Consider the following 23,031-nt stretch of genomic DNA (forward strand, 5'->3'; position numbering starts at 1 on the left):
GAGGACGTTAAAGAAACTGCCCAACAATAAACCCATATAAGAAACCAAGAACTCGCCCTCGATCATTCTACAGTTATAACGTGATTGGGCAGGCACGCTGTTTATATTGTGGGAAAGCGGGCGTGAAAACAGGCTGTCGACACGTCACTCAGGTCCGCATGGAGCTGGAGGGGGCGTGGCCTCCAGCTCCACCTGAATTTCGGGAGATTTTCGGGAGAAAATTTGTCCCGGGAGGTTTTCGGGAGAGGCGCTGAATTTCGGGAGTCTCCTGGAAAATCCGGGAGGGTTGGCAAGTATGGACCTAGACCTCCAGCCCAGCAGCCTGCTAGTTATTCAGCCCAGCCGCCATCCTCGCCTGCTGTGCAGCACCCGCCCGGCACCCGTACTCCTCTTCCTCGTCAGCGACAGAGGCGCGCACCCCGTGTTCAGCGCCGCCTGGGACTCTTGCGTGGACTTTGGCAACTGCTCCCACAGTGTTTACGCACCCGCCTGACTTCCCCTCGCTAGCTGCGGAGACGTTACTCTTGTCAGACACTGGACTCTTCCCCGCTGGCTTCGAGGTCACGTGGCCAGCGTGCCGGCCAAGAACTGAGGCCGCTGTTTGGTGATCCTCCACCAAGTCCTCCTGCCACTCTCCCTTGATTATGGACTTGTGTATTTTTCCTTTTTTTGTTTTTTATGTCTCAAATCTGTTTTGTTTGGGGAGGAGGGGGGCATCCTGTCACACTCTGTGACTGTTTTGGACTTGTGTTGTTTTTCCGGTATGTGTGGTGTTTAATAAAAAATGAAAACGCGTCCCACAGACCCGAACACCACTGTCCAGTACACTTAATTTGAAGTTCTACTTCCCCTGTCTGGCCACTGAATGCGGGCTCCCTCATCCTGTCCATGTTGCCTTGATTGGCAACATGGACACACCTGTTTCTGATTGCCAATCAGGCTTCTTTATATGCCTGCCTGTCTGTCTGTCAGTGCTTGGTCATTGTTCACTGTACATGGTCATCTATGTAAGTTTAGCCTTTGCTTGTCTATTGACTTCCTCGCTACACTTACCTTTCCTTGCAATTAAATATACTTTTACCTGCCACTCTGCATCTTTGGGGTCACACTGCAAGCACCGCTTCACTAATAGTGACAAATAGCCCATAAAAAGTGGTAGATGTTCCCTGCTTGTCTGAAAACATTGCAAAACGCCACAGGTAGGAGCATAACATTAATGTGCAGTAAATGATCGAGTGTCTCTGTGGTGAAAGCCACCTCGAATCGCAAAAAAACTCATTTAAAAAGGGGGTCTGCACAAGTTATGAATAGCACATGCAATGTTAGTAAATCGCATGCAGCACGCCCACTAAAAGTACACACTATTTTATAGATTGCGCATGCTGTATAGCACCTGGTATTAAATCTTAGTAGACCAGGCCCATACTACTCAATATAAATTTGCCTCCAGTCTTCTGTAGATGATGTCAGCAGGCTGATGCAGGCTCGTCGGCATTTCAGAGCTAAAAGTGGGTGTTTCAAAATGTGCTGAAACTGACAACTGACAACAAACTTAAAATAACTACTGTGTATATTTTGAGATCATTTTTCGGTCCGGAACTATGAAATAACTATGTTGTCAGCATTAGAGGAGCCTGATGCACTCGGTGTGCACATCATCGTGTTTTTTTTTATGGGCGCATGTTCCTAATTTGTTTAACCACAGCGTGCTGTCCTCATCAGTTTGAGGCTAATCCCTGCAGCAACGTACAGTACATCCACACGGCCGTAAACGTGCTAACTGCTGTAACTCCTCTCTGCACTCCATTTAAAAATTTAAAAGGAGCGTTTGTGGCTTATAATAAAATTAGGACCCCCACAGGAAATATGGTGTATTTTACACAAAGTTATGACTTTACAGTATCCTTTCCCTCCGACACATAACCTTTGGTTGCTATCGGTCTCACCCGTCATTATATGTAAAATGTATATCAGCAAAAATACGTTTCAATCGACTAATTAATTGTTGATTTGCGTTTGTCTCAAAACAGTTAGTTATGGGAGGGTTATTCTCCACTGTGATTGGTCAGTTTAACAGGTTTGTATTCAAGTGAGGGAGTGGGGCGGGCACTTTTAGTTATCAGTCCATTATTCTTCTGGGAAGATAAGCAATGTCCACAAGATGTTTGCAGGTTAGTGCAAGGCGTCCTCTCCGTGCAGGAGAAGGTCACGCCAGCCTTCCTCCAGGTTGGGTAAGAGCTGCTGATCCACTCGTCTCTGTAAAAGGTCACATGTGCCATCCCCAAAGCCCACAGGCCTGTGAAGGAACATCAATCATGGCGGACCTTGGACACACACCTCCACCTGAAGGTGATAGGACCATATTGGGCCATGAAGATACCCACTGTGAACCCACTCTTATCACCTCCATCATGCAAAACATCCAGAGGATAAACAGCTGCATCATATGTAAAATAAGTGGAGCTCAGGGTCGGCCCTAGGCTTTTTTTTTGCTCTTCACAAGTTGTTGTTTGTGGCCCCAATGTTGTCTTTAATACATGCTAGGCCTGGGGCTATATAGGGCTCATTGTAGCCTAGTGAGTATTGCAACACAGTCGTCACTTTGGACTTTGCAGCTTGAAACGGTGGACGTTATTTAATGTCTAGAGGGCTTTTAGAATGTTAAAAACTGTATTTCAAAAAAGTAATAACGTTTTTATGCTTTAGTTTAAAAAAATATCCATTTGTAGTTAACAATTCCTACTTGGCAGAAATTCAATTACTATTCGAATCAATTAACAATGATAAGCGTTCGCTGTATTACTCTTAATGACCAGAAGTCCATAAGAGACACAAACAGCAAAAATGCAGTTAAAATTTACAATTAGATCATGAGAAATAATGTATTATTATTTTACAAGTAATAAAACGATTTGCATTGACCGAGGTATTGAACCACCAAATTTTTGAAAAAATAAATATTTTTACATACATTAGCTGTACCAGACGATAAGGCGCAGATATATATCGGTACAAAATATTTTGTAAATGTTTATTTACATACCTTAATTGTTTCCAAACGCCGCCTGTAACACGGCAGTAAAACGGATGATCAAACAAAACATAAGTCACTGTCATGGATCCAATAGTTGCAGAAGCTAGCTCTCCAATCAGCTATACCAGGCATGGGCAAATTACAGCCCGGGGTGTTAAATTTGAGGGTTTTGTCATTGTTACTCTTATTCTTTTGTATTTTAGCATTTGTCTTTTCCTGCTATTTCCTTGTTGTTCTGATCTGTCATTTCCTGGTTGCCAGCTCACTGAGAGCTGGCAACCAGCTGGTGAAGGGCGGTCCAAGGAGGCACACCTGTTTAGGATCTGCAATTAAGCCTAATTATGCCAGCTGTGTGCTGGTAGTCAGTGCAGGTTCGTCACAGCACATGGCAAGGACAACTGGATCTCAACTCTTCCTCTGAGGCCCTTGTTATTCTTTCTTCTTTGCAACAAACCTAGTAAGAAATTTTACAATTCCACATGCTAAGTATTGTTCTAGTGTTTTGCCTCCTGTTGCATTGACTCTTTTTGGATTTATCTTTTTGTCATGTTTATAGATTGTTGTACTAGCCACTGAATTACATATTTTGTTAGCATTTTCCCTAGCCTTTTGCTACACCTTTAGTTAGCATTTTTCCCTAGCCTTTTGCTACACATTTTGTTAACATTACTCCATCATCTTTTGCTACACTTTTTGTTAGCATTACTCCCTAGCCTTTTGTTGCACCTTTCGTTAGCATTACTTCATAGCCTTTTGTTGCACCTTTTTGTTTGGACTCTGTTTTGTTGAGTGTGTAGTAATAACCAACATGAACGCGTTACTTTCCAGTCAGCATCTTTATTTCCGTACCTGTATTTTCCTACATTACATTCTTCTTCTCTCCTCACCTCGCCGCATCTCTTCCGTCTGACTAACAACGCCACCTAGAGGCTGTACAATGCAACTGAAATAACTGTATGGTTAACTCAATGCAGTAGTGAACACAACAGACTCCTACCTACTCTTTTGTGGATACCCTGACTTTTTGGAACTTATTAAAGACTTTTGTGTTTTGCAAACAACTAGGCCTTGCATCTTGTGTTCCGCTGCACTGCTCCCCGTAACACGGAGGCCGTCATTTTTTTAAACAGACTTAACTCTATGGTGACATTTTGGTGAATTTGCGAAACTGACACAATACAAAAAGAATGACATTGTAAGTTAATAATAGTAACATATCCATCCATCCATTTTCTACCGCTTATCCCTTTTGGGGTCACGGGGGACACTTATAAATGTGTTAGCACATTCGCTAATACTAACAACGCTAGCCTGATTATGTTACGAAAGCACCAACAAATTTGCATGAAACACTCTTACAGACATCACACATGGGACAGTTTAGTATGAATTGTTTTAGTTATATTGTAAAACTTAAAAACATTGCTTGGAAAGATGAGGAATCCTTTTGAGCAAAAACGCTATGGATTGTTATACTTCCAGTTCGAGGCATGAAACAGGAAGTCAATTTTTCAACCCAGAGCACCTGCAGTCAACAAACTCATCCAAAAGAGGGCGCCATAGCACATACAATAACATACCTTTTCAGTGTCTTTACAGATGTAATATCAAAACTATTTATGGCTGTTAGAAAAGAAAATCCATAAAATAGCTGCATTATTTTATAAGCGGCAGGGTTTAAAGTATTGGCAAAAAGTAGCGCTTATAGTCCAAAAAATACGGTACTATAAATAATCAAATATCAACAATAAACAAGAAGACTACATTAACAACTACAATTACGTTTAACACAATATGTTCAATAGTTGTATGTTTCTATTCCAGGTAATGTCCAAAATGTATATGAAAGAGTAAAAAAAATGGTTGTCCAAGGGGAAAAGTGTTCAAAATCTCCTACCCACTGCTGTGAAACCAATTCAGAACTGCTATGCTGCTTCATCATTAATCAAAAAAGTAAACAAAACACAATAATTGGGCAAAAACAATGGAAAGATTATGTTTTCAGGTACTGTATCTTTAGGGAAAAGTTTTGGCTACAATATAAACTTAAATAGTAATGTCTTATAAATACTGCCATAACTCTGTCACAATGGCAGCGTTCAAAGTGTAGTAAGTTAGCAATTATCTATATGGACTTTTGAATGGACATGGCCGCGATGCTGCTAAACCGAACTAAAACTATTACAAAGAACATGCTGCCTCACCGCTGAGTAGAAATTTAGCACAAACAAAGTAAACAATATAAATAATTGTATTCATGAGGCAATTCAGTCCATCAAAGTAGAACAAGCTAACACCAGCAGAGCACGATGACCACCAAGATGATCAGCTACTTATAGTGACCGGTCACCATAATCATGTGGCCCCTCTTTGTCGTTGTGGCCCTAAACAACCGCATTGAGTGTTAATGCCAGGGACAGGCCATGCTTTTTGTATGCTTATTTATAAAACAACTCAAACTAAAACAACTGACATTTTCCTTATTTTTTGTGAAAAGCACATACATTTTTATACTGTACCACGATTCAGGCTAAAGCAGCAAGTGGCCATATATAAACGTGTGCAATGTGGTGCTGATCCAAATTAGCATTGTTTGGCCCTGAGTGTGTTCACAGTGCATGAAAATAAATAGTCATTTCAATGAGAATGCAACACTGGAAGCGACGAGCAGAAAAGCTGGTGAGCCGTGTGATCACACCTCTTTGCATTTCGCAGCTTGTCGCATTACTTTTGTATTGTGCATCTGGCCGATACGTATTCATACATTTATGCAGGGTTTAATTAAGTCTATACGTATTCAGCTACAGCAAACAATCAGTCAGGAAGGCGCCACAGAGGAAGGCGTTCTTATTCAGGCATTAACTGAAAGGTCAAATTAAACTTTGAGCGACTTAAATAAAAATGTGCAAAGAGGACATCGAGAGAATGTGAGCACGAAAGGAAAGCAAACAAAAGCGCTGGCCTAGATTGTGTGTCGCCTGGTTGTGCCTCCAAGCGCAGTATTAGCAACATGGCTACTTATGCATGCATTGGCTGGTCAGAACTGGTAGCAGCTTAGCTTAGCTCCTACTGATAACAGCCAACACTCTTGTGGTGATTTATACTTTCATTTCTCCCCCTCAGCAGATATTAAAAATCCTCCACCCGCACTTTTCTTATACACACAGACACATGCTGCATGGTAATGGAAACACGGGCTATGAAACATGGAGGTTGAACAGCTGGCAAAGTGTAGATGCAGAAACGCTACGCAATAATAAAGATGAAAAATGTGAAGGACAAATGCGGATTCGAACATGCGGCCCATGCTGGCATCCGGACACATAAAACAGCTGCTCTTGGCTCCTCCATTACGCTCACCACAGATGCGGCGCTCCACTTGAAGAATGCAGAGTGGAGAGGCTCTCCGGGAGATTTATGGCGATGTAATGGCGTGCACATCCAAGCAAGCGTCATTATGGCCAAAGTGGAAAATAATTGGGGGTGATTTGAGGTTCCCCTCGTTAGCCTTTATATCCTCGCAAATTTTCTGGCCACAACATTAGGTACACAAGCACTCCCTAATAGGACATATATGACACCATTCCTAAGATAATAATGCTCAATTTAATGGCACAACAATTAATAAAACAATGACTATAGTGCTTGTGTTTACTTCTAACACACATCAAAGATCTGATCCATGCATCTTCCCGCTGGTGCAATCAGGGCCGCCTTAATGCATGGGCTTACCTGGGTTGAAGCCCAGGGGCCTACCGAGTTTAGAGGCCTTGCACACTGATGGGCATGTGCCTGTTGCGCGCGATCATTCGCAGGATAGAGGGATCTGTGTGAGAGAAATTATTTAAAAACGGTTGATGTGTTGCTGTTAAACTGGTGAGTGGGAACATACAAAACATGTTTTCAAACACTGCTTTTGTAACATTACATTATTCTTTGGCTGTGTGCGTGTGTTCTAGTACGACGTCGTTTACATGACATTGTCACACCAGAAATCTTTTTTTTTTTTAACATCGCACCATCAAGTGAGACACTGCTGAGAAGCATAATAGCTTGCAAAATGTAAATGAATGAATGACTGAGTGCTTAATGTGAAATTAAATAAACAGAATCGCCTTACCAAACCCACCTATTACTGTGATATTTGTAATAGCAGTTCCAACTACACAAAGCAAACTACAATCTGCTACCCAAGAATATACAACAATTCTTCTCAACAAAAGAGGAGAAATATAATCTCAGAGAAAAATTTAATTTAAAACATTTGTACGCACGTACAACACTTAAGACCTTCAGTATATCTGTATGTGGAATTCAATTATGGAATGGATTAAGCAAAGAAATCAAACAATGTACTAATATGATACACTTCAAGAAACTCTTCAAACTTAAAGTGTTTACAAAGTACAAAGATGAAGAACCATGATAAACATTCTGAATTTATTTCATCCATCCATTCATCACACCATATGAAATATAACTTACTTCACTAATTATTATTTATTTATTTGTATTGTTATTACTTATGGAGTATATTGTGGATAAATTGAGAACAGGAAGTGAACAAAAGTTTTAGCAACTGCTATGTAAAGGAAAAGGGATAGGATTAAAAAAGATTCTTCCTACTCCTTTTCAAACATGTTGAATAGAGAAACTGAAAATTGTGATGTATCATGTTGTATGCATGCATGTTCGAAATAAACTCAAACTCAAACTATGTTTCACATCTAGCTTGTGATGTAGAGGTTAGAGCAAGAGTTACAGAAGCAGAAAATGTGGGTTGGATTCCCGTCTATGTCAGATTAAAGCTTGGGGTTGCCCACCGTTGTATACGTTATTTCTAATTCTGTTATTTTGCAGTAAAGTACATTTATCAAAACATTTGTTTATCATATTATTGAACTTTTTAACTTAAATCTTCTCAGCCCCAGGGTCTCGCATTAGGTTTAGGAAGCAATGAGTGAAATGTGTTACTTATTTTTAGGGTGAGAAGGGAAGACTGCATGATTTAAGAGATCTGGTCATGACTATCTATACCCACACAATGGAACACACCTCCAAGCCTGACCCAACTTGGTTTTATCAAGCGGCAGATTGACGGGGGGTCACTGCCATGCACCTCATCTAATAAACCCTTCATTACCTCTCTATGAAACCCCCTGCATCCCCGGGCCTCTTTTTCTTCCTCCTCACTGTGACTCAACCTTGCTGGACACTGGATGGAGCAGCGTCTGCTAAATTACATAGTTTTCATAGGAGCTTACTCTCAGCCTGAAGGATGCTTGGACATACAAATGAAGTCATTCCTCCAAGCCTGAAAGACAATTCCAATCATTTGAAGAGTCACTCTGCCTTAGATCCATCCAGGTTCATTTCGTACAGACAACTCATAGAAGCTTTCTATGAGCAAGGAAACTCAAAAAAGGCAAGAGAAAGGGATGCTGGAAGTTAATGACGGGCAGTTTATGATGGGTTTTGTCCGACTAGTTTTAAGTCCCCCTTTGGGAATAATGACAAGGAAGAGGACCATGGTGGACTGTTATCAAACAAGCAGGAATGACTGCTATGCCATCGTGGTCAACAGAGGACAGACAGGATCAGGAATGTTTGGTTGAAAAAAATGATTACATGAACAAACACCAACATGGCTAGATTAGGTATTGACTCTGAATTCGATCCCCGCACTTGGGTTGATGTCAACCCACTGCCAAACTGCAGCTAGAACTATCCCTGGGGCCACTGCCCACTGTACATGGAGCGGATGTGCCTGTCAGTAATGCCATGTGGAAGATTGCCCCCTGGCTGGCAGATGTGTAATCCAGCAGAGATAATTGCCAATCCCATTCGGAAAATCCCCTCCTTCTGTAAAGGCGTGCTCTGCAGCATAGAGCTTAAATATAGATATAATTTACCCTGAGGTAGACTGGGATAATGTAGAGCAAAATCAGTGAAGATATGCAACATACTGTATGTCCATGTTGTAAATGTATGCACTGTATGTCTCAAAATTATTGGGTACTCTACTAATTACAGCAGACTTTTTGCACTGATTTTTACAAAATTCTGTCCAGACAAGTAAACGTTGAAGGATACCTCTTTCACGTCTCTTTTTTTTCCTGCTCTGCACACCATTGCAGACTACATGCTGCTTTTCTCCTCAGTGGATCACAAAAGGCTAATCTCAATCTGTTTCTCTGTGATATCGCACAACAGCTCCACTGTAGTAGTGGTGCCATCTTTACGGGTTTGCCCGCCTCGCCTATAGCGCCAGGCTTCGCTGGCTGGCCGCCTTTTTGCTCTGTTGCTCCAGCTCTCTCTCTCTTTGCCGGCATAGTATAGTGCTAAACTGTGCCACTATGATGCCAATTTGGAATGCTCACTTCTGGCCATGGCATTTTTGATCCTTTTAGCATATTCTGGTTATCAACGCTGACGTGAAGACAATTTGAACTAGCTTCTTGCTTTACATTATTACACTAAAGAGTTTATTTGCCCTATCCTGTTCATTTTACAGGCTTTTAAAATTATATTGGATCCCAGTGGGGCACTCGGGTAAAGTTCTTTGAATAAAATACTCCATAAATATTAAGTTGTGTACAGAGCAATTCTGCATTATTCTCCTGTTGGCTGAATCTCACCTATTTCACAGCATACGTGTTACAATTGGTTGATGGTTGAGTAAAAGCCACTTTCTGGCTGTATCTTTTTCTATTTCTGTACCTTACTGTAAATTTATCAAGATTTCCTTTTTTAATCTTTTTTTTAAAAATGTTGCTTTGTTTTTAACATGTCCAAAATAAACTACTACTACTACTAACTTGCACAACATGTAAAGTACAACATATCAGAAACATTTATTCATGTAGAAAAAATATCAAATCACATCTTTGATCGTAAAAATCCACATTTTGTATTATTAAAGCGTGAAACTGCTATCTAAACATGGAATTGTAGCTCTTCTCCTCTAAATGCAAGTGCTCCTAAAGCAGGAATACACATTCTGTATTTCTACAAAATAGAAAATCTGTCAAAACACTAACGCACTGCAGGTATTTTTTGTATTGTCTTTAAAAACATGTTAAATCCGTTTCATGTTGAGCTGTTTCAAAAAACAATGTTATAAAGCAAATTAATTGTCCAGACATGGTATTAAACACTTTAAAAATGATCTGTCTCGGGGTACACTTATTAATGACAAAAATTATATCTGTCTTCTTTCAATCACAATTCATTTTGAGTTAACTATAAACAAAATATGATTAATTGCGATTAAATATTTTAATCGTTTGACAGCCTTAGTGAAAACCAACCTTGTTTTCCCCAACAACATTTTATACATATACAGTACGTAAGTCTGTCAAATTGGAAATGCTGCTCCAAACACAAAATTTATCCAAACAATTAATAAAGTCAAGTACAAATAAGGCAACAAGAGAAGTATCCCAAACTTATATTTTGTAAAGTAAGTATGTACAGCAGATTTGGGCACCTACTGTACTGTACATCAACAATATGATTTGCTTGAGTGGCTGGACAAGACAGATTTTAAAATATAAAATTTGGAAAAATATGATAGTGCCCTCTTTACTTAGTATATTGAAATCCATCCCTCCATTCCACCATCTTAGAATGAGTTCAATTAGAAATAATCAATTAGTTTTTTGCATTTGTCACTTAGAGAACATTTATTGTCTCATCACCATTTTTTATTGTCCAGCGCTGCATCTGTCTTTTATCATTTCCTCCTACAGTATGGTGTCCTCTCTTCACCAGGATGTTCCAGTCTCTTGACATGTCATCTCATCATGGGTGTTGTTCTCCCTCATGTTTCATCATGTCGTCTCAACAAGTCAGTTTATGCAGCCTTATTGGCCTCATCTCTTAGCTCGATCCAATCATTCTTCTAAACATTGTATTTGCTATTGTACACATTCCACTATGATGAACACAATGTTTAACACTCTTGTCAATTGTCATTTTGTTGCCCGTTTGTGAAGCGCGTGCTGTGTTACAAAAACATTCTTGGGACTCACGTCTTGTAATTGTCTTGTTCTGCGAAAGCGGAAAGGAATAAGACAAAGGAGCACTTTAATAGACTTCCTAGATGACCTTGCGTGCAGAAAACAGGCATTTGCTATCTTTGTGTAGCAGCAAATGAGACAGCAAAGGTTAAGAGCTGGCTGAATTATTTAAAAAAAAGAAGTGTTGAAGTCGTTTGTTAACTCGCTTTGTTCTTTACGTTGAGAGGCAGCCTTGATGACTGTGCAACTCTTAACTGAATTTTAATGCAAAACTTATGTATAAACTAATGTATAATTCAGGGGAAGCAAGTGAGCATTTTCGGGCATTTTTTTTTTCTTTTTTCTTACTCATCTGACATCCCATTAGCATCATCCTCCAGTGTCAGGGTCTTGTGGGATTTACAGGCTAGGCAACACTCCACAAACAAAAATCACAACCCCGTAAAAGTTCCGAAAGAATGGCAATGACAAACATGGCCTCTTCAACATCTCCTTAAGGCTCTGACATGGTTCCATTGGTACTTTTATAGATGCACTGTGCATGCTTTCAATCTTTATTGGCTCCATTTATATCCGTGACACAGAGTCTCAGCGGGGTCCATGTTGAAACATAATGCAACCAAGTGTTGGCAGACCGTGACAAATCCAGTGCATCTATATTGTTGTGTCCGCCCATGTGCAGCTGAGATAGGCTCCAGCACCCCCGCGACCCCGAAAGGGACAAGCGGTAGAAAATGGATGGACGGGCTGTCTTATAGTATGAAGTCTGAATATTGTGCATGATCAAAAATGAAACATGCAGCGGATACAGTCAGGTGTTCGCTTAGCTTGTTTTCCCACAATTAAATGTAGCTTTCCACCATTTTCTCAGCCTGGAGGGGCAAGCATTAGCTTCGCTGTGCGAGAATATCATCATCTATCAAGCATGAATATAATGGAAGCGGCGCCTCATACGAGCGCAGCTATAAAACTTGCCATCTGAATTACGACTCACTTTGCTTTTACAATCCAAATGTTGATTTTGCTCCAAAAGAGCCAGAGAACAGGATGACGAAAAGGTGAGAGGAAAATAATCAGACACGAATAACAAATGAGCCGAGATCATAATGAACCTGAAATTCCACTCGGGGGCAAAACTGCACTGTGAAGAGGAGATGGCAAACAATAAAGTGTTTTAACGAATGCATACACTATTAATTATTACTGCACCATTTTAGAGAGGGCCCTGTAAACTAATATCAAGTTGTTTCTGTTGGTAAATGTACGAAATAGGCCGAGTCAGCTATACAAATGTACTTCTTTTATGGGGGTGATTGTTGTTGGCTGGTCTTTAACTATTGGCTGCCTTCCATTATAGTAGCTATAGCGCCCTCTGTTGCTCTGGCATGCAAATGGCAGCCTGCCTCATGTTTTTTTACACTCAAATTGGGTGGGAAATTCAAAAGGCTACACGTGTGTTAAAGCGAGGGATCCAGGCTCACCGTAGCAACGACGGGGACGCTCCTCTCCATATTGGGATGGAGGGGTGGCAGAGATGGAAAGGAGGGGAAGAGGAGTGGGAGAGAGACAGAGGCTGTTGAATTGGAGAGAGAGAAGGGGGAAGCTTGCGAAGCATGCTGCTTACTATGAAGACAAAGACGCACGCACGCACACACACACACACACACACACACACACACACACACACACACACACACACACACACACACACACACACGCACGCGCACACACATTTACATTAAAGCTAAAAGGTGGTGCCTATTGGTTTCAGGCTCTTCCAGCAGCAGACCGTACTTTTGCCAGCGCATACCTGCCAGATGCCCCTCCCCTTCTCTCCCCCCCCCCCCCCCCTCGCTCTCCTGTCTCTCTCCCCATGTCTCGCTCCACTCATTCATCCCTCGTTCTGCCAGCTACAAGGCAGAGAGTGTGGCTGAAGGACACGGCACTACGCTCAGATTCGGTGGATGGACTTGGAGAGCCTGATCCGACATCGGGTAGATACCATCACACCATCACCATCGGCTGCCCCTTTCCTTCTTCCACTCTTTGAATGTCACCTCCGTGTCTGGAATGATGGATCGCTTCACATCTTTTCTCTCACTTCTCCCAGGATGAAGTCCACACTGTGATGCCAGAGGGGCATGAATGACTCTAAACGGGGGGTGTGGGGGGAAAAAGGGGCTACTGCCTTATTTCGCCGAGCTGATACCTCAGGTCTGCACTTCTTGAACTTGCGCTGTCATTCTGTGGAGCCGTGACAGGAGGAAATGCTCACTGGACTGTTGACGTTTGGGACAATGTGGGCTTCTCATCCACAGTACTGGTCTGAACCGACTACATTTTTGTCTGGATTCCACAATTTGGCAAATGGTAGAACCAAACTTCCCTGTAGCTGAAGGGGATAGGGGGTAGTGGCCCGTTGGACTGGAACTAATTTATTTGGGTGATAAAAATATGACCCATCCAAATAGAAGAAGTCAAACAAATCAAGGCTTTTTCCTGATTTGAATCTTCAAATTCAGTATTTGGGAGTTCACCCAATCTTTTCTTTCCTCCATCTTCATCTTTTCCTGCTGCTCCAGCTCATCATCAGAAGACGTCCCCTAGCCCTGCTCCGTCGCCCTGGGTGAGCGGGCAGGGGGGTGGCCCACAGTACCCCCCGACATCTGGGCGTCAGCAGGCCGGCGGCGGCTGGTGAGGAGGCGGCAGGGCCTGTGCTGGGAAGATGGCCGCCCTTGCCAGCTCCCTCATACGGCAGCGTCGGGAGGTCAAGGACCCCCAGACCAACCGGCAGATTGCGAGCAAGAGGAAGCCGTGTCCAAAAAGCAACAAGTCACTCTGCCAGAAACAAATCCTTATTTTAATATCGAAGGTTCGATTATGTGGCAGTCGAGGGAGAAAAATGGAAAAAAGACCAGGTAAGTTCCATCTTTTAAATCATCTGCTTTTCTGTCTGCCATCATGTTGATGGCCGGAAAACAAATTAATCCTCACTGTAGGACATCCAAGCTGCAATTTCCAGTCCAGAGTTTACTTCTAATCTGGGAAGCATCCCATCCTATCTTTCGGTTGGCAACACTGGAGGAGCTGGAATGGGATCATTTCCAGTTTAATCAATCGTCTGCAGATCTTCATCCCCTGTCCAGATTTTTCTGGTTCAGCTAAATAATAAACTTTAAAAGTGTGAAGAGGTGAATCATTTGTGATGCCCTGTGGCCAACCCGTCTTGAGGGTCTCTAGGGGTTATATTCAATTAACCTACTGAGAGGGAAGTTGCACACCGTTTGTACTTGAGGATTAACACGCTAATTACACCATTCGCCACTGGAAATAAACAAGGCAAATGAGAATATAAATGTTTTACTGCTCATCATCTATCTCCTAAAAGGATCTTGGATTCATGTTTATTGACTTAAATATACATAGCAAGGGTCAGACCATGGTTTTGTTGTTAATTTTTATTACGGTTTCAAGTGATCAGATGTTGTTAAATGTGCCAATCATATATTACTATAGTTCAATAAATGGTATAATATTCATCATTCTTTCTTGTTAAGTTTGATTGTGCTGATTAAATATTGAATACACTGTATTATTCTTCATTGTCTTCTTGAGAGTGACTTCCATGTCAAATCCATCAAAAAGTAAGGATCACAAGCAGGATTAGGCAAAAACTTCTTGACCGTTTTATACCGAACTATAAATTAAATATTTGCATTAACCCAGGGGTGTCCTAACGTGTTCCTGCTGAGAGCCGCATAGAGAAAAGTTGAAGGATGTGCGGTGCCCCATTGATACATCTTGTACATTAAAGATGCTAACGCAATTACATGTACGTTAAAGCATGCTAAACTATTTGGAGACTACAGCTTAGCTTTTCTGTTATAGGTAAAGCAAATAATACCTGTATTGTCTAATAATACTGTATATCTTAATTTCCGAACTATAAGCTGCTACTTTTTTCCCATCTTTTGAACCCTGCCCTTTATACAATTCTGCTGCTAATTTATAGATTTTTCCGAGTTTACAAGCTTCACATGTAAATTTAGTCTCGTACAATCAGACCAATGAAGCTGCTGATTGGGTCACAGTGGACCAATGAAACTGTTCACATAGAATCAAACGCATTCACAAACTAATTTAGTCAGCCATTCAGCTCGTTATGCACTCAAACTCATCAAGACACGACGAAATGCACACTACGAAGCTCCAAAACCGAAGATAATTGGCCTGGTCATCAAAATAGAAAATGTCCGCCCCACGGAACTGAAATCCACTACCCGTAACGGGTCCCAAATAACTGGGCAACCTTGCTCAAGCCTAGAGGCGACTTGCCTCGAGATGAAAATGGAAGCAAAAACAACGCAGAGAATAGATAAAGCATATCCGAGTCCAGTCTTGGTCCGCATTACCGGCAGTAGGTCGGACACGTTTCCAGTGAGGGTTGGACTCCGCCAAGGCTGCCCTTTGTCACCGATTCTGTTCATAACTTTTATGGACAGAATTTTTAGGCGCAGTCAAGGCGTTGAGGGGATCCGGTTTGGTGGCTGCAGGATTAGGTCTCTGCTTTTTGCGGATGATGTGGTCCTGATGGCTTCATCTGGCCAGGATCTTCAGCTCTCACTGGATCGATTCGTAGCTGAGTGTGAAGCGACTGGGATGAGAATCAGCACCTCCAAGTTCGAGTCCATGGTTCTCGCCCGGAAAAGGGTGGAGTGCCATCTCCGGGTTGGGGAGGAGACCCTGCCCCAAGTGGAGGAGTTCAAGTACCTAGGAGTCTTGTTCACGAGTGGGGGAAGAGTGGATCGTGAGATCGACAGGCGGATCAGTGCGGCATCTTCAGTAATGCGGACGCTGTATCGATCCGTTGTGGTGAAGAAGGAGCTGAGCCGGAAGGCAAAGCTCTCAATTTACCGGTCGATCTACGTTCCCATCCTCACCTATGGTCATGAGCTTTGGGTTATGACCGACAGGACAAGATCACGGGTACAAGCGGCCGAAATGAGTTTCCTCCGCCGGGTGGCGGGGCTCTCCCTTAGAGATAGGGTGAGAAGCTCTGTCATCCGGGGGGAGCTCAAAGTAAAGCCGCTGCTCCTCCACATCGAGAGGAGCCAGATGAGGTGGTTCGGGCATCTGGTCAGGATGCCACCCGAACGCCTCCCTAGGGAGGTGTTTAGGGCACGTCCGACCGGTAGGAGGCCACGGGGAAGACCCAGGACACGTTGGGAAGACAATGTCTCCCGGCTGGCCTGGGAACGCCTCGGGATCCCCCGGGAAGAGCTGGACGAAGTGGCTGGGGAGAGGAAAGTCTGGGCTTCCCTGCTTAGGCTGCTGCCCCCGCGACCCGACCTCGGATAAGCGGAAGAAGATGGATGGATGGGATGGATATCCGAGTCCACTCAACTCCAACACCAAAGAAGACGACCAAAGCACACAGGAAGAGAAGGAGAAGGACGATGACAGGGCTCTCTGATGGGCTGTCTTTTGTTAAACTTACGAATGAATGAACACAAGCGCCTGTGTAAATATTTAAGGCGGCTAATAGACGTGTGCAGCTAATATATGTACATTATACCATTTGTCCAAAAATGAAGTGGGCGCGGCTTATCTATACGTGCGCTCTATAGTCCAGAAATTATGGTAATTACATTTACAAATTATGCAGAGAGCCAATCAAAAATGAGCTACGAGGCAAAAATAGCCCCCAAATCGCACTTTGTAGAACATTGAAAACTTTAGAGCAGGGTTTCTTAACCTTTTTGAACTTGAGGCCCAACTTTTCCACTATACGGGCCCAAGCCCCACTCAAATATTAACACTAAATGATCTCATCTTACTCTTGATTTTAATCATATTCAATATTTAAATCTAACCTACTTACAGTTTACAACCATGTCAAATTATATGGAACCCTGTGTTAATCACAAATATTATTTAACACAAACCTTCGGCTTAGGTCAGGCTGATTAGAAAAATGAGTACTAACCAAATACACTACATACAAAGGGAATCTTAAATAATTGTTGAAAAAATACATTTACATCAATTATCCATCGATCCATCGATCCATTTTCTACCGCTTGTCCCATGTAGTACAATAGATATGTTTCTTAACTAAACTGTCAAAAACATTAAGTGTAAATGAAAATACAGCTTCACCACTTTAGTCATAATATTTGCAATCAATAAACTTCTCTATGACTTTAGCGCCAGACTTCTTCAGTTTGTTTGAGATTGCCGTTATTGCCACAAGTGGTGGAAGAGTGTATTGCGACAGGATTGAGGAACAGACATTTTTTGGGGGCTCTCTAGGAGACGCTGGCAACCCATCAATGTAAAAAAACACTACTTTAGAGAGCAGCAGCAGTGTGCATGCCCTGGCAGGTGTGCAATCACTGTGTTGTGCATCTGCTGCTCTTGAAAGTGCGATATATTCGTCACGTCGGCGTGCAAAGTTCATACCGATAATGACATGGGCAACGTCCAACGTGGGACGCAGCATCTGCCATGCAGCAGAGCAGGTGGTTGCGCTCTTCCGTGATTACAGCTGTAAAATAGGTTTTAGGCGACGCTGGCAAAGCGGTGACGCCGGGCCATTGTCGGGGGGAACATTTCCGTCGGCATGGCCTCCGTGCTTTTCTCACGCTTATGGATTTATTATGGTAATGGCGGGCCGAAAGTATGAAGGCTGGGGTTAAAGAGCCATTATTAGCTTCACCATTTCACTGATGGGGTCTGTGTTAAGTACTGTCTATGGCAATGTGCATCTTCATCATTCTCTCAAGGAGCATGCATGTGGACGACACTGTGACCTCTGGCTGTGTGTGTGTGTGTGTGTGTGTGTGTGTGTGTGTGTGTGTGTGTGTGTGTGTGTGTGTGTGTGTGTGTGTGTGTGTGTGTCTGAGCTCGAGCCTGAGTCCACACTTGATCCCTTATCAAGACCTTAGAGAGACTGGCTGACATGTCTAATAATATGTTTATTATTGGGGTGTTTGAGGTGCACAGCATCATGTTGGAACTGTTGGTATGCCTCATTTAACTCTGAAATGTGTGCGTGCTTGTTTGTGCGCGTTTGTGTGTGTGTGTCGGAGTGTGGCCATGACACATCCAAAACTGTCTGCTTGTGCGTCACTATCTTGTGCAGAGAAAGTTTGGGCTGCCTTTGCAGTGCCCGTAGGCCATTTCATGCTGTAGTGTATAGTGTGTGTCCTTAAACATTCACTGCCTACCTGATGGATGTGGGTCGGACAGGTGTTCATGTGTCTCGGCCTGACCTACATACCTTCTCACCAAGTAACCGCATCGTACCATACTAAGGATGCCCCTGCACCACGGTCCACTCAGCTTATACCAAGGTCAATTTGCCCTGCATAAACCCACGTACACACAACCAAACGTTCTTATGAGCGCACACGTCCACACAACACAAACTAATAAATCAGCAGACTGATGTGCTCACACAAACAAATGATGAGATGCCATGATAACTGAGGTAACGGGTGCAGGGGGGAGATAATTTCACCCTTCCAATATGTGTGTGTGTGTCAGTCTGATATGATCTAATGAGGATGTTAAGCCGTCGAATGGATATCAAAGCAAAACTGAAATAGCTTGTGTTGTCATCTGGTGTTGTGGCAACCCCGCCTCCAGCACCAGTTCATACCCGAGCAGCACCAGGCAACTGTCGGGCATTGCACCCGACAGTGTGCCAAGGCCGTGATTCATCGTTTCCTGTCGCTAACACACACTGACTGATCAATAATGTGTGGCCGCGTTTGGAGAGTACACATTGAACTGGGCCCATTTACTGCCTCATAGACCGACCCGCTGGACAGGACCACACCAGGGAGCGACTTGCTCTCTCTATTAGCTTATCTTCTCAAGGACATCTGGCCTCCACCCTTCCCTTTGTTTCCCCTCCCGACATATCCCTCCTCAGTCGCTCTATTTTCCCCACTAAATCATCTTGTTTTGGGGCCAATGTTACAGATCCTGCAGCTATTGTGCTGCCTTGTTACATAATGGTGGCTATATTGTTAATGGATCAGGACAATGAGCGGGTAGCTGAATTTCTCTCAAAAAGCAGTGGGGCTGCTCTGTGGAGGCATCCAGAAGTGATGCTTCAGGACAAAATATTTGGTCTTATGCACAGACTAATGGACTGTATCATTACAAGTGTGTGATATCATTTAACTATATGAAAATAACAAACAATTTGATTAAATATATCCAAATATAAGGACCTTCCCGCCATTACCACTTTGCTTTTGTGCAACAAGCTCCACCCCCTTGTGTCCACCATATCATAGGGTGCCCTCATTGAAAACCATTTGGAGATGCTCATATTTTGTGTGTGCGATGATCAATGTGTGGCTTTCGGATCCGCCTCTTCACAGCCTATTGATTGATGGCACTGAGCAATGTTTGTTTTGCAGCAGAGCTCTTCTTTTCTTTTTTTTCGTTGGGGTGGAATGCATCAATCATCGTTATTTGAGTATTTCTGCTACTTTCCCTAAAAACTGCATTAGAGAGAAGATATTTAGCTGCTGGTGTCCTCGAGGTGACTTTGTTCCTAATTACTGAAGCATTCGTACACTTATCTGAGCTATCTATACACGTTTCATCTTTAGATGAGTTTAGCCCACACCCACTCAGCATGTTGAGCCCCCACAGACCCCTGTCTATGTCTCTGAACCCACATTGAACAGGTGCACCGTCCCTTTAAATGACACTGACGGTTCAAGATCAGGACAGTAAAGCTTGCATTAGCATTTTATATGCAATCAATTTGCCGCATGGTTTGCGTGCAGAACTAAGCAAGACGTGTGTCACATAGTGATGCCACTTTGGTGACACATGACGCACATGCACACTGAAAGACACACAACAAAACTGAACTACAGCACACGCACATATGTCAACACACACCTCGTGGTCATGAGCGTGACATTGTCCCTGACCAGGCTGACACTGTCACACTCGATAACTCATCATTTTTGACCACTTGTGTGTGTGTTTACTTATCGCTTGCTTTCGCTCTCTCCCACACACACACAAACTCACACACAGCCTTGTCACTCATCATCTTGCCAGAATAAATTGTCCCAGCCGGGAATGGATGTGTGTGCGTGCTTTCCCGCTTGCATACGTGATAATTTGCTTTGATCGCACAAGACTGGAGCATCCAAGGGTGATGTAGGATTCACTGACAGCAGGTACTCGGGTATATCAGATCAGAACACATTTGAGACTGATTAAAAATATCGGTATTGACACACAAAACATCACTCATTCTTTCACATGCATCATATACTTTTCATTTGCCTAAACCTGTTATGTATACATTATAATTAGGGCTATCTAACAATTATTTTTAAGTAGATTCACCACATTTGATTTTTCATGATTAATCACAGTTAATTACATGCTTGCATAATTCGAATTTAATTTTATAAACACCCCAATATTTTGACAAAAATACAATCGATTACACTTTTTTTTTTGTTCAAAACTTTGTAACAGTATTGTATGAAGTGCAAATTTCTGCAGTAATCAAATATTTTTAATTTTTTTTTACATACACCAATGGATTATATACTAAAAAGTATGTGTGTCCCGATACATCTTTTTTACTTGGGTTAGTATACCAGTATTGGAACCATGAGTATTGACCGATACGTTATTAATCTGATACGAAAGCATTAAACATAGCACATACTTGTATTATTTTGTAGTGTAGAATATTAGAAACATTTTAATCAAGTGAAATTACTCACATGACAATGGTAATTATGAAAAACACCAACCTTTTTAAAAGATGTAATCATTTTGAAATGGAGTGTTGATTTGTTTTTGGCCACAACCAGAGGTCACAATAATTCATTAAATTAATCTCATGACAAAGTAAGTTGAATGAGGCGGACATGTTTGTTCCTCGATACTTTTTAATACGCTTCTGCGGTGGGTACTTTGTATCTCTAAGTAATATGCAACTATAATTATTTGATATATGTTTATATTGACAAATGTTGTGTTTTAGACAATAGTGTTCAATTAAGGACACTTATTCCGTATGTCAGCTGGGATAGGCTCCAGGCCCCCCCGCGATCCCGTAAGGCACAAGCAGTAGAAAATGGATGGATGGATGGAAAGCTTGTGTAGCCTATAGTCTACCATGTATACATTTTGTACAAACCCCGTTTCCATATGAGTTGGGAAATTGTGTTAGATGTAAATATAAACGGAATACATCCATCCATCCATCCATCTTCTTCCACTTATCCGAGGTGGGGTCGCGGGGGCAGCAGTCTATGCAGGCAAGCCCAGACTTCCCTCTCCCCAGCCACTTCATCCAGCTCTTCCCGGGGGATCCCGAGGCGTTCCCAGGCCAGCCGGGAGACATAGTCTTCCCAACGTGTCCTGGGTCTTCCCCGTGGCCTCCTACCGGTCGGACGTGCCCTAAACACCTCCCTAGGGAGGCATTCGGGTGGCATCCTGACCAGATGCCTGAACCACCTCATCTGGCTCCTCTCGATGTGGAGGAGCCACAAATCCCTAAATTCCTTGCAATAGCTGGTTGAGAAAGGTTTTTCTTAAACTGTTCAACAATTTGCTCATGCATTTGTTGACAAAGTGGTGACCCTCGCCCCATCCTTGTTTGTGAATGACTGAGCATTTCATATAATCTACTTTTATACCCAATCATGGCACCCACCTGTTCCCAATTTGCCTGTTCACCTGTGGGATGTTCCAAATAAGTGTTTAATGAGCATTCCTCAACTTTATCAGTATTTATTGCCATCTTTCCCAACTTCTTTGTCACGTGTTGCTGGCATCAAATTTGAAAGTTAATGACTATTTGCAAAAAAAAATTTTTTATCAGTTTGAACATCAAATATGTTGTCTTTGTATATATTTTCAAGTATTTCTTATATATATATATATATATATATAAATAATCCGTTCATGAATGAGTAAATCCGTTGAGCCACCGTGTTCAATGGAGAAGTCTGATCTACAAAATGTGCAGGCAGCATACTCCTTCCCCTTCGAGCTGTCCTGGATGAACTGAAATGATTTTTTCCAATCATTTTGGAACTTGCAAGCGTACTTCTTCTTCTTACTCGTCGTCGCCATGTCTCTTCTTCCTTCTTCTGCTTCGTGTCTGTTATGTTTTTGGACATTACTACTTGCCGTAGTTTTGAAGCAATGCTTGATGGGAATCCGGATGTTGTGTGTCAGTGTATTAACGTGCCGGCTGGAATAAACACACGCTGAGAAATAGCTCTGTGCCTGCTTACTTTATGGGTTATAGATAAACCTATGGATAACGGGGACATATATAATAGTCTCCTTTTCAGATGAGAGAGGACGCTAAAGGCAGTGCCTTTAAGGCACTCCCCCAATATTGTTGTCCGGGTGGAAATCGGGAGGAATTCGGGAGAATGGTTGCCCCGGGAGATTTTCGGGAGGGGTACTGAAATTCGGGAGTCTCCCGGGAAAATCGGGAGTGTTGGCAAGTATGGCTGCAGGTCATGTCTTCTGTATTTTTTTGAAGTGATAAAAAGACGATTACATAACTGACTGCAAATGTATTTTATGTACATCACCATACAGTTGGTAGCTCATATATGATCTTTGGTCAAGCACAGCTGGCTACAACTCCAGACAACAACTTAATGCAATGGAGTCCAATTTTTAACATCATCCCATCCGAAATGTGCTGTCAACATAACGTTAACATAAGATTATACAGACGTAACTAATGTTGGTTTCACCTGACTGAAATTGATGTGAAAAGCTGTCAGTCAGGCAGATTCTCCTCACAGTGATTAGGCCCGCTCTGCCCTAAACGCAGAACACATGCTGTGCTTAGGGTTTTGCAATTTGTGAGGACGGGGGGGTGTTGCGTGAAGAAGCACATGTCAAATGTAAATTATTAAATGACAAAAAACTTCATATAAACTTTTACCCTAA

The 23,031-nt window shown here is 42.4% G+C and overlaps 2 protein-coding genes across 2 annotated transcripts in view; one reads left to right on the forward strand and one right to left on the reverse strand.

Annotated features, from left to right (window-relative positions):
- nlgn2a (neuroligin 2a) overlaps nucleotides 1–23,031 on the reverse strand; it is a 440,867-nt gene that overhangs the window by 313,325 nt on the left and 104,511 nt on the right. The window lies entirely within an intron of this gene.
- Nucleotides 13,266–23,031, forward strand: part of fgf11a (fibroblast growth factor 11a) — an 85,076-nt gene continuing 75,310 nt past the window's right edge. Inside the window, exon 1 of the mRNA XM_061960382.2 lies at nucleotides 13,266–13,973. Coding sequence (XP_061816366.1) covers nucleotides 13,781–13,973 — 193 coding nt within the window. The 5' untranslated portion in view covers nucleotides 13,266–13,780. The remainder of the gene's footprint in view (nucleotides 13,974–23,031) is intronic.

The sequence above is a fragment of the Nerophis lumbriciformis genome, linkage group LG05, assembly GCF_033978685.3.
Source record: "Nerophis lumbriciformis linkage group LG05, RoL_Nlum_v2.1, whole genome shotgun sequence".
In the NCBI taxonomy this organism is placed as follows: domain Eukaryota; kingdom Metazoa; phylum Chordata; class Actinopteri; order Syngnathiformes; family Syngnathidae; genus Nerophis; species Nerophis lumbriciformis.